This window comes from Biomphalaria glabrata, chromosome 3 (assembly GCF_947242115.1).
Source record: "Biomphalaria glabrata chromosome 3, xgBioGlab47.1, whole genome shotgun sequence".
Taxonomy (NCBI): Eukaryota; Metazoa; Mollusca; class Gastropoda; family Planorbidae; genus Biomphalaria; species Biomphalaria glabrata.
Genome location: NC_074713.1, coordinates 44,942,203 through 44,955,536, shown reverse-complemented (window position 1 = coordinate 44,955,536; position 13,334 = coordinate 44,942,203). Strand labels below are relative to the sequence as shown.

General features: G+C 38.3%; 1 protein-coding gene across 1 annotated transcript; it reads right to left on the bottom strand.

The window, feature by feature from the left end:
- Positions 1-1,034: 1,034 nt before the first annotated feature.
- On the bottom strand, positions 1,035-2,045 carry LOC106075987 (uncharacterized). Its single transcript, XM_013236880.2, has one exon. It carries the CDS (start codon positions 2,043-2,045, stop codon positions 1,035-1,037), a length of 1,011 nt encoding a protein of 336 aa, XP_013092334.2.
- Between the last annotated feature and the right edge of the window lie 11,289 nt (positions 2,046-13,334).

The following is a 13,334-nucleotide window of genomic DNA, read 5'->3' as shown; positions in this document are numbered from 1 at the left end:
AATCTAGTCGAACACAATGTCCTTAATGATGTAAGAGACTACCTAATCTGTAATACATCAAGAGACTACCTAATCTGTAATACATCAAGAGACTACCTAATCTGTAATACATCAAGAGACTACCTAATCTGTAATACATCAAGAGACTACCTAATCTGTAATACATCAAGAGACTACCTAATCTGTAATACATCATGAAGTGTTGTGTATGTTAGTAATGAATTGCATTGTACGATTACATTTACATTTTTTGCTTTTATTCAGTTCTTGATGCTTTATTAAAATTTACAGATGTGGACAGGTATGCGCGTGCGTGCGTGCGTAGGAGTGTGTGTGTGTATGTGAGTGTGTGTGTGTGTATACATAAAATCATAATCACAAGGTAATCAATTTATGGCCCGGAAAGCATTTTAATGCCAGGAAGGATTTTGACACCATGCCCGCCCCTGCTACTAGATGGAAACATCGTATGAACCTAAACGTCTAAGGCATAACGAAGGCCAGCACACAAACGCACTCATATATGTCTGTCTGTCTGTCTATGTATCTAACAAAAAGTACAAATGTGCCATTTTGTAATATTGACTTATGCGTAATTTTATTCGAGAAAAAGCAGCTGTATTAGCTGTAAATGTGGAGTTCTTCTCGTTAAGAAAGCTTTGTTGTTGTTTTTTAAAGTACTTATTTTTCCTTTTTCAAACCTGGGGGATTTAAAGCTGAGTAAAAAAAACAACAACAACAAACACATTTTTTTTTTTGCAATACTGACAAACAAACATTAAAAAAAAAAAAGAGAAGGCTTATTTAAAGGAAGAACTCCACATTTACAGCTAAATGTATCAGAAAGATTTATTTCCGCTTTTCGATATCAAAGCAACACATCTTATATTTAGGTATATACATTTAATGACAAGTAGAAAATTCATCACCAGAGCCTGCTACCCGAGTCTTATCTAACTGCATCCTCCAATATGTCTGCTCACTGTCTGGATCACAGTTTTATTTCTCACACTGCAGTCTGGGAACGGTGACGGTCAGATTTTTCTTTTGCTGCAGGTCACTTGAAACATGAGTTTAGTCATGCCCTTAAACTTTGAGCTCATGTGAAGAAAGAGAAAAAAACTGACCAATGAATTGAGACCGTCTGTTGGGAAGATTGCGGAGCAGACGATTGTGTATAACTTCTCGCAACGGCCGCCGATACTGAATCCTTGTTTGAATACAACAAGAAACAGAAAGATAAGAGAAGGAATGGACAAGAGTAGGAAGGAAACGGAGATAAAAATGACCATTTTCACAAGTCTCTTATCTTTTACCGTCATGGTAACGACTTTGCTGGACACCTGGTGTCTCCATTTGGTTATTTGAAGAAATTTTCTCGTCAGTGCCACATTAAAAAATGTAATCACTCCTACTGCTACTAGCTGAATGATGGCCAGTGACAAGAACGAGATACTCTCTAGCAATGTTCTCAAGTCTGCTTCTTCCCGCCTTAGTATTATCTGGTCGATGTTTTCGATAAACACTTGACCTTTGCCGCTGGAAATAAAGCCTGGTATTGAAATGGTCACTACCACAAAGATGACGGTCACAGATTCGACGACTGCTACGATTGGTTTCAGGATTAACTTCACCTTTAAAGGGAATGTGACGCACAGGAATCTCTCCACTGTGATGGATGCAGTCATCAAACTGGCAACTCGACTAAACAAGCCGTACGGAAACCCCAAACAGTTGTAGCCTATGTTCATGGCCACATCGAAGTTGATCTCTTTCAAAACCATTGGGCTGAACACGAAGCTGAAGGCCAACATCATCACCACCACACCAGTATCAGCGGCGGAGAGGACAAAGAAGGTGATGTTGGTGCTGTTTCGAAGGCCGAGTTTCAAGAAGACGATCATTTTAATGACATTCACCACTAGTCCAAGTAAACCAATGACGCCATTTAGAAAGAAAAAATTGACAAAAACTGCGATGTCCAAGATTTGGTCGGTAATATATTCATTCAGGCAGTCAGAATATTCTGACGCATTGGTCGTCATTGTTTTTGAATGGAAACACAGATTCTTCTCAATGTTGATGTATTGTTTTTTTTTTACAATACCTCTATTCAAGTCAAAACTACATGGAACCCTCAGAAATCTGGATCCAGGAACCTGAACAGATGATCTCAAAAAACGGTGGTAACGATTTTCCTAGATATTTAACTTTGATTTATATCGATGAGAAAAGAATTACTAGCTCGTCGGCCACACGGGAAAAACTTTTAGTTTGACCGTTATAATTTTTCAAAATAAAAAATAAATAAATGTAAATTTGGCTGGAGATTTATATCTAGGTCTAGAGCCAACATGGCATAGTCAACCGTATTACCGTAATTATGCCATAACTGAGTAAATTTAAAGTTGCTTTAATTTGATTGAAAGAATATCTAAGCATTGCTTATATTTGTGTACGTTAATCTAATATAGAGTTCATCTAGATTCTAGAAGTAGATCTAGACTAGATCTTTAATAGTTATAAAATCAGAACATTAGGCCTAATGCTAGATCTAGATGTCTATATAATGAACATACCAATAAATAATCACATCAGTTTATCTTCCTCGCCGGACAAATAAAAAAAAAATGCATAAGTCTTAGCAGCTGACGGTGTCACGATGCTTTTTACAAAATTACTTTTAAAATTATCCTATACTCTTAAGCGAGCAATTCTTGTATGTATGTATGTATATATATTTATATTTATATATCCTATACTCTTAAGCGAGCAATTCTTGTATGTATGTATGTATATATATTTATATTTATATATCCTATACTCTTAAGCGAGCAATTCTTGTATGTATGTATGTATATATATTTATATTTATATATCCTATACTCTTAAGCGAGCAATTCTTGTATGTATGTATGTATATATATTTATATTTATATATCCTATACTCTTAAGCGAGCAATTCTTGTATGTATGTATGTATATATATTTATATTTATATATATATATAAATTTTATTTCGAAAACGGCTCTAACGATTTTCTTTAAAAGTTCACGGTATGTGCATAATAGTGAGAAAAAAATTCTCAACTCATTGGCCACATCGGGAAAACTCAAGGTCGACCGTTATATCGGTTTGAAAATGGCTCATTATCGAAAAATTTATTTTGGCTAGAATGTTTTATGAATGAAATTTTCTATATGACGTCAATGGGAAAAAAAACTTGACACCGCTTACGTCACTAGGCTCACATCAGTACACTAAGACATTTCTACGCAAACAAGAAAAAGTTTTAATGATTCAATTGACGTAATTAAACATTTGCGCACCATCTTAATTTACATTGATCCATTATGAAACTATGGAAGAAAAATAATGAAATATCTTTATGTATGATTAGTTATTGTGTTTTAAAGGCTTTATAAATTGTTTACACTTGAATTGCGTACACCCGTAGGTAGTTTTTACTTTGTTATTATTTTGCTGGTGAATTATTGCAATGTGTTTAAGCTTCGAAGTCTGCTGTCCAATACCAAAACGTAGGAAATGGTCATAACACAGCTTATCTATGCCTTACTTGCACAATCAGGGCCGGCCCTAACATTTGCGGGGCCCTATGTGAAAAAAATGAGGATTGCGCGTGGACCAGTAAGGGTATTGATAAGGATAATAAGTGAACATAAAGATTTTGTATTAGAAAATAAATTCGTATTTGCATTACATTTTTATTAAATGAAAGCTGACGATGCCGTTTTTTTATATTACGCGTAGGACTGGCGTTTACCATATTGATTGACACCCCAAAGTGACAATTTTGTCTTTTTAAGGACATTTTTATGAGTTTCAGGAGATTTCCAGGAGCTCCTTGAAAACAAGGAGACCACGGGAACCCTATTATAAATTATAATGGTTTAATTTAATAATTTACACCTAGAATTAGCGCGGGGCTTTTGAACCTTCGGGGTCCACCACTGTGACAGCATAGGCCTAGGGCTGGCCCTGATGATATCCAGCTCGCGGTCAACGAATTTTCATCACGCTGCTGCCTTTTTTTATTTGTTAACCTATAAACCTCGGTAAAACAGAAGTCATGTTCCAAAAGTCACCCAATAAAACCTACTCAGCCCAAAGATCACTGCCATAGACATCCCTTAAAGTGGTAGATAACTTCACATTATCTGGGAAGCATTGAATCAATTGACGCATTGCTTTAAAGAGAGTTTGATATGTGATCATGGATAGTCGTGCTTTTGGACGCCTCCAAGCGAGAGTGTGGCGAAATAAATCGCTCGCCTGTCTACGAAAATAAGTGTCAACCAGTATTCTCTCAACTCATCTATGTGGATCTGAGACATGAGTACTTTATAGAAAGCAACTAAGACTTCTTGAACGACTTCACCAAAGACCACAATACAAACAGCGATATTCTTGCAAAATGGTATGAAATTCGAGTCCGAAGATAAGTGAGGAATGCAGTATTTCCCTTTGCTGTGCAGCCCCAACTGTGACCTACATATTTTGCCACATCCAGGGCAAGCATAACCATTGTCCGCAGGTGGCCGATTTAGATTTTCTTTTCGCCGTCTGCGTTTGTTCTCGGGAGCAGATTTTCTTTTTGTCTCAAATGTGTATCCCGCGGCCTTCGTGAGAGACCTTCAGCTGTCTCGTTCGGAGGCCACATACAACCAGGTGCTCTCTTCTATGTCAGCCAAGAAAAGTTGACGACTAAGCTGGTCTTTGAAGAATTTCCGTGGAGCGCTTCTGTCACGTCGACCACATTTTAGCTCACAAAAAAAGACTGCCTTTGGCATTCGTTCGTCTCCCATACGGGATACGTGCCCTACCCAGTGCAACTGTCGGACCATAAGAAGTCCCTCTATACTGTCCATACTGGCGTTGGCAAGGACATCGCTGTTTGTGCCACCGTATGTCCATGATGGAGCGCAAGCATCTTTAATGAAAGCACTCAAGAAGTCTTAGTTTTTTCTGCAAAGTGTCCATGTCTCAGAGCCATAATGAATATACTAATTGCAGTATTAAATGTCATGAAGTAACCATTTTAGAAGTTATACTGCAAAGACTTTCTTACAAGCCTATAATAGCCCAATAGTTCTACATGAAAGAAGCAATGTAAAACGTTAAGACGTGAGCTGTGGTTTTCTATAGGGACTTACTATTCTTATCGCCATGTACAATTACATTGAGAACTGAAAGAAATAAAAAGCAACTCTTCGGATTGATAGTGTTTACCCGATAGTTCATTTTCGTAATTACAACAATATTCCCAAAATAACTTCGGGTAAATATCCTTCCTTAACAAATTATTCATCCGAGCGAGGCTCGGTCACCTGATATTTTTATTATAATTGAAGTTCAATAATGGAGGTATTGTCTTTTTAAAAAATATATTTTATAAAATTTTTTTCTTGTTTCAGTTAGTTGGCAACAGGGAAGTTCATTTTTGGTTCATTGACATCGTGGAAATTTCCAGTTCCACAATTCGTTTCCTCTCCCTAGGAATCTGAACATGAATCAGGGAATAGTGAATAGTGTAGGTGTGAATGCTAATTTGGCATATAGATTACTTTACAAGCGATTCAATGTACGTTAGCAAGAAGTCTAAGATCGAGTTCACTTAGAAAATTAAAATGAGCTGCAGTGCTACACTAATATGTTTTATGTAAAATATTGCGTTTGTGATGAATAAAAGCTGGACACATCTTCTGTTACAATGACATCTCCACATCAAATGAATCAAGTTTGCTTCTTCATTTGGAATAACAGCGAATAAGAAATAAAGACACAACAGTAATGAGTACATTTCAGAAATTGTTTCCCTTGAAAGGCTCGGGATGAATTGTTTCCCCTTCAATGTTTACTTTTGGCACTGATTTCTTCAGTGAAATGTCTACTTAAGAGCATAAATTGATCTGTGCTGAGTACATTTGTTCAAGATATAATGTGTATTTAAATGTGTTAATTTATCTTTGTGGATGTCTGCGTTGGGTGTGGCGAAATATGTAGGTCACTTCTGGGGCTCCGTAACCAGTGAAATACTGCACTTCTCATTTATCTTCGTATTTGAAAACAACTCTTGGATATAGATATAGATATCTTTGTGGTCACGTGAGTTCAGAGATTGTTGTAACTGAAAATAAAAATATTTTTCGATTAGAAAAAATAAAACAAAAAATATGCTTTTTAAAAAACAAAGGTCATATTAAGCATACTTGTATCAATTAGTTTTGGATCAGTCATTTAATTAAATTTGAAGTAGATCTAGACTGAAAATAAAAAAACAACAACACATTTATACAAATAAAAAAAAAGGGTTGGGGAACGACTTGAATTCAAACTCATGGCTCTAGCTTATCAGGCTTCTCAAGCCAACACGATAACCACTCCGCTAGAAGAGAGCTTATTATCATGGAAGATTGTATAGTTATCTATTGTTTCTACAGTCTTTTCAGGTTACTGTTCACTAAGACTCAGACGACGACCTATAAAGGGAATTAATTAAGCTTATACCACCTCTTCAGTCAATTACAATTTCTTTCCCTTGTTCGAGATGCCAAACAAAATAATTTATTACGAATAGTCTATATTTAGTTGAATAACATTGATTCTTGTGTTGTCTGTTAAATGAAATAATTTTGCAAAATTTCAGCTTGATCCGAGATTGGGTGTGGGAGATATCGTGTGTACAAACATTTCACCAGACAGACAGACACAGTGAGTTGATATACGCTTTGTAAAATCATTACTACGACTCTGCTATATTAGATTTAAGTAAAAATATAACTTTAAAATTTAATAAAGAACTCAGTTATCGGTACACTACGGTTGACCACACCTTGTTTTTTTTTTAAATCCAATTTATTTCCAAATATATTTTTTTTTTACTTTGAAAAATTATAACGGTCAAGCTAGAGTTTTCAACGTTTGGTCGACGAGCTAGCAATTCTTAGTGATACATCAACTGTTACATTTCTAGAAAAAACTGTAGGTCTGTTTTTGAGATCAGCCTACAGGTTCCGCCTTTCATGAAGTTATGACTTGAATAGAGGTGTTGTAATAATATTCCGTGCCTGCAGCCAAGGAGTCAAAAAGCCGCAAGTTGCGACCACTACGCACCCATCTTCCTATGTGCCATTAGTTATAAAAATTTAAAATTGTTTTAAAAATAAACTTTCATCTTAGTTCTGGAATGATCAGCTAACTTCGCATACAGTAGAAAGCAAACTATGCCGTTCTTGATGTCTTGAGTACCGTCTTGGTAATATCATCTAGTGTCAAGCATAGTTGGCAGTTGCTCTATTCTTTGTCATTCATCTAAATAGCAACAAACCCTCTAATCTCACTAGTAAAAAAGTAAAGTTCCCCTTTCAGACCTTGTGGTCTATAGGGCAGATGATGTAAAGGTCATCTGTTTCTGTTGCCTAAGGTTAAGGAGGGTGTCATGTGGCCAGCACAACCGCCTTTACTTTTCCCCAACTAATTTAGAGCTGGGTGGACTCAGAGGCGCCCAAAGATCCAGAAATGAAAATACCAGTCTTCACCGGGATTCGAACCCGGGACCTTCGGTTCGGGAGTCAAGAGCTTTACCGCCCAGCCACCGCGCCAGTGGTCACTTGGTCTGCTGATAAAAGCTCTCTGCCCTATGTCCTATTCAGAGATTAATCCGCCGGATATATGAACGTCTTCCGAACGACGTTGTTGAATGTGGACCCCAAGAAGAAGAAGAAGAAGAAGGACCCCAAAAAAACCTTCACCTTTGAGATTTCTGTCATCTACATTGAGTTTCACATTGCCAACATGACGTAGATATGAAACACTTTTTAAAAAGTTGTCTGAATCATAGGCTGATTAAACAGAGAACGTGTATTTTTGTTAAAGAAAAATGTCAACACCAAAATCAATGACGTCATTTAAGAAATTAGGCACGTGTTTGAAGGCTGCAATACCGGGAAATCCCAAAGCTTTAGAGGGTTTGGATTAAGTAGCGTGTGAGTGCCAGAGAAACTGCTTGGAGCAAGAAATCTTTTCCTAAATAGTCTGCATGAGATGCCGCCAGTCAAAAAGGAGAATACTCAGAATTGCATTCTAATTAAAACGTTACTATTTAGAAAATTGTGGCACATTTTCACTAGTTTCTATAATTTGTAGTAAAATAATAATTCATTTCATAGTACTTAGAATTAATGGAAGAGAATCTTGCAATTAGTCAAGACCTAATTATACATAATGGGTTCATGCAAACAATATATTGAAAATTTCTAAGTGACGAACTGAGGTTACGTACATACTATTTTCACACATAAAAATCCTTCTATGTCTTTAATTAATCAATACTAGCGTAATACACCCTCCGTGGGCTTTGGGAGGCAACATCTTGAGAGTTGAAGCATCAGCCCGGGGCAAAAATAAATGAGCTCTCACTACCTTTTATCAATGAAGAGGTAAATACAGGTGCACATAGATAATTAGATAAATAATGTTTCTTGTATCAGGGCGGCTCGCTGCGTGGTTTGCGCTTCGAACTGTCGCCACGATGCTTCTGGATTCGAACCCTGCCCTCTGCCATTACTTGCTGTCCTGCAGTTTGTTTTTATTTTTAGAAAGATTGTTTTCTATATTATTTTGTAAGATTAATGCCTCTAACTGAAAGAATCAATTTCTGTTACTTATTTTGTGTGTCGTGACTTTGATAAGCAAAAGTTATGGGGCTCTGATAAAATGTTACACTTGAACAGTCTTTATATCTTCGTATCTTATCTTATAAAATACAGACGTTACCTTCAAAAAAGAAGATCGTTACGTCCTACGTCAATGTAGTCCTGCATGTTAACCATTTAAACTCTGCCAAGTCACTGGTTTTCCTGGCTGACTCAGGCAACCCATCCCTTTCTCTAATAGCACTAGGAAATAAGGAGTATGTGTACAAATTGATCCTAGCAGATGTATACCAAAACCTTGTCGTTTGGCTCTGCAGTGGTTTTTAACCAAGCGCTTAAGGCTACTTCCGGTTATTTTGGTGAGGCCGTCCCAGCGGTTTCGATGAAGGCGAGAAAAAGGTGTTTAAATAGTCCGGCGTACCGAAAAATGATACTGAATTGATCTCAGCTTCAGCAGCCCGACTTCCTGCCAAACTCAGAGAATGGTTCAAACAGACGATGAAATGAGATGTCAATGTAAAAACAGTACTCCGTTATTATGAATGACAACGTAACCATAGCATTTTGGAAAGTTTTGAGATGTCAGGTGTAATTGAGAAATATTTGGCTCAAAACCATACAATATTACAATAATTTCGTTTTGTATTTGTGGGGACATGTAAGTGTTCTGTCTGTGACCAGCTTTGTTCGGACCACATGTTCTCTTAGGAGTGGATCGTACTTAGTAATTTCACAAATTCCTAGAAATTACCTAGATTTAGACTTTGCAATTCTTCTTCAACTTGTTTGCAATGCCCATTGCATGCTATTGGTCTAAACTGCTCACAGTTGCAGGTCTTCTTCAACTTGTTTGCAATGCCCATTGCGTGCTATTGGTCTAAACTGCTCACAGTTGCAGGTCTTCTTCAACTTGTTTGCAATGCCCATTGCATGCTATTGGTCTAAACTGCTCACAGTTGCAGGTCTTCTTCAACTTGTTTGCAATGCCCATTGCATGCTATTGGTCTAAACTGCTCACAGTTGCAGGTCTTCTTCAACTTGTTTGCAATGCCCATTGCATGCTATTGGTCTAAACTGCTCACAGTTGCAGGTCTTCTTCAACTTGTTTGCAATGCCCATTGCATGCTATTGGTCTAAACTGCTCACAGTTGCAGGTCTTCTTCAACTTGTTTGCAATGCCCATTGCATGCTATTGGTCTAAACTGCTCACAGTTGCAGGTCTTCTTCAACTTGTTTGCAATGCCCATTGCATGCTATTGGTCTAAACTGCTCACAGTTGCAGGTCTTCTTCAACTTGTTTGCAATGCCCATTGCGTGCTATTGGTCTAAACTGCCCACAGTTGCAGGTCTTCTTCAACTTGTTTGCAATGCCCATTGCATGCTATTGGTCTAAACTGCCCACAGTTGCAGGTCTTCTTCAACTTGTTTGCAATGCCCATTGCATGCTATTGGTCTAAACTGCCCACAGTTGCAGGTCTTCTTCAACTTGTTTGCAATGCCCATTGCATGCTATTGGTCTAAACTGCTCACAGTTGCAGGTCTTCTTCAACTTGTTTGCAATGCCCATTGCGTGCTATTGGTCTAAACTGCCCACAGTTGCAGGTCTTCTTCAACTTGTTTGCAATGCCCATTGCATGCTATTGGTCTAAACTGCCCACAGTTGCAGGTCTTCTTCAACTTGTTTGCAATGCCCATTGCATGCTATTGGTCTAAACTGCCCACAGTTGCAGGTCTTCTTCAACTTGTTTGCAATGCCCATTGCATGCTATTGGTCTAAACTGCCCACAGTTGCAGGTCTTCTTCAACTTGTTTGCAATGCCCATTGCATGCTATTGGTCTAAACTGCCCACAGTTGCAGGTCTTCTTCAACTTGTTTGCAATGCCCATTGCATGCTATTGGTCTAAACTGCCCACAGTTGCAGGTCTTCTTCAACTTGTTTGCAATGCCCATTGCATGCTATTGGTCTAAACTGCCCACAGTTGCAGGTCTTCTTCAACTTGTTTGCAATGCCCATTGCTTGCTATTGGTCTAAACTGCCCACAGTTGCAGGTCTTCTTCAACTTGTTTGCAATGCCCATTGCTTGCTATTGGTCTAAACTGCCCACAGTTGCAGGTCTTCTTCAACTTGTTTGCAATGCCCATTGCATGCTATTGGTCTAAACTGCTCACAGTTGCAGGTCTTCTTCAACTTGTTTGCAATGCCCATTGCATGCTATTGGTCTAAACTGCTCACAGTTGCAGGTCTTCTTCAACTTGTTTGCAATGCCCATTGCATGCTAATGGTCTAAACTGCTCACAGTTGCAGGTCTTCTTCAACTTGTTTGCAATGCCCATTGCATGCTATTGGTCTAAACTGCTCACAGTTGCAGGTCTTCTTCAACTTGTTTGCAATGCCCATTGCATGCTATTGGTCTAAACTGCCCACAGTTGCAGGTCTTCTTCAACTTGTTTGCAATGCCCATTGCATGCTATTGGTCTAAACTGCTCACAGTTGCAGGTCTTCTTCAACTTGTTTGCAATGCCCATTGCATGCTATTGGTCTAAACTGCTCACAGTTGCAGGTCTTCTTCAACTTGTTTGCAATGCCCATTGCATGCTATTGGTCTAAACTGCTCACAGTTGCAGGTCTTCTTCAACTTGTTTGCAATGCCCATTGCATGCTAATGGTCTAAACTGCTCACAGTTGCAGGTCTTCTTCAACTTGTTTGCAATGCCCATTGCATGCTATTGGTCTAAACTGCTCACAGTTGCAGGTCTTCTTCAACTTGTTTGCAATGCCCATTGCATGCTATTGGTCTAAACTGCTCACAGTTGCAGGTCTTCTTCAACTTGTTTGCAATGCCCATTGCGTGCTATTGGTCTAAACTGCCCACAGTTGCAGGTCTTCTTCAACTTGTTTGCAATGCCCATTGCATGCTATTGGTCTAAACTGCCCACAGTTGCAGGTCTTCTTCAACTTGTTTGCAATGCCCATTGCTTGCTATTGGTCTAAACTGCCCACAGTTGCAGGTCTTCTTCAACTTGTTTGCAATGCCCATTGCTTGCTATTGGTCTAAACTGCCCACAGTTGCAGGTCTTCTTCAACTTGTTTGCAATGCCCATTGCATGCTATTGGTCTAAACTGCCCACAGTTGCAGGTCTTCTTCAACTTGTTTGCAATGCCCATTGCTTGCTATTGGTCTAAACTGCCCACAGTTGCAGGTCTTCTTCAACTTGTTTGCAATGCCCATTGCATGCTATTGGTCTAAACTGCCCACAGTTGCAGGTCTTCTTCAACTTGTTTGCAATGCCCATTGCGTGCTTTTGGTCTAAACTGCCCACAGTTGCAGGTCTTCTTCACGATTGGTCTCGGCTAACTAAAGTTGTAAACCACTTGGCTTCCGAACGGGGAGACTTGTGTCGAATCTTGTTGAAGATTGTTATTTTTTTAATTCGGGATTTTTATGACTCACAAGCAGCTCAAGTGGCTACCTGACATAAGTTGTGAAAATTTAGGGCGATTGATTGTTGTGCTGGCCACATGACATCCTCTAAACTCTAAACCGTCAGCCTTTACACCATTTAAACTGCAAGGGACTTCTTTACTTCCTTACTTTTTTATCTACTTTTGTTTAGTAAATAACAAGTAAAAGGGGGGGGGAGTAAACTCAAAACCTCCTTTGGGGGGTAGGCTCGTGGAATTGGATTGTAGTTCGCTTTATTTTTTTTATTGAAGAACAGGTTTTAACCTCGAAACCGCATGGAAGAGGATTTTAAATTTAATTCCCTCTGAAAGGGTAGGGGGGGGGTTTAATACTCAAAACCCTTCTTGGCTATACGCTCATGGAATTTGGTGAATGTATTTTGCTTTAATTCTTTTTTTTTTTGAATAGACTACGACCATGCCCAGGTTCGAATCTCACTGATTTATAATTTCAGGATTTTTTTAGGGCGCACCTGAGTCCACCAACTCAATTAGGTAACTGACAATAGTTAGGGAAAGTAAAGCGGTTGGTCGTTGTGCTGGCCACATGACATCCTTATTTTAAGTCGCTATGGACTTTTACTTCATCTGTTCTATACATCGCAAGGGGAACTTAACTTTGTATATAGAATAGAGCCGTAGTAGAGAAAACAACACAGAGCCATAGAATAGAAAACAACATAGAACATAGCCATATAACAGAAAACAACTTAAAACATTTTGACATTAAATACATTCAATAACAGTGAAACTATCATTCCCAACTATTTTATTCACAATATGCTCGTTTTACAAGATGTTCACATTGAAGTTTAGAAAATTTGTTATAAAAATATGGTATAAAAAAAGAAACTAACTAAATGATTTCAGGCTTGGAGATATTCTTGTGGATCTAGTCTCGTGGTAATCTGTGCAGTGATATAGAGGCCCGTTTATTTACGACAGAGCAGAATTACGCTTTACATTAGTTAGCTGTTAAGTCTTAAACAATTAACCAGAACAGTAACCAGTGAAATGTGATGTTAAAAAAAGCGACCTGGACATACTTGATAAAGCTTATGATAGCTGGTTATATTATTGGGGCTATATTCAATTCCTGTAGATCAAGTACAATCACTCTCACTGACTCGATACTTTAGCATTTTACTTGCCTAAGTCTACACCACGTTTTCTCTGATGTCTACTGGGAGCTAC

What these genes read in the sequence shown, in the direction of transcription:
- LOC106075987 (XM_013236880.2), bottom strand. Translation starts at nt 2,045, where the DNA reads ATGACGACCAATGCGTCAGAATATTCTGACTGCCTGAATGAATATATT.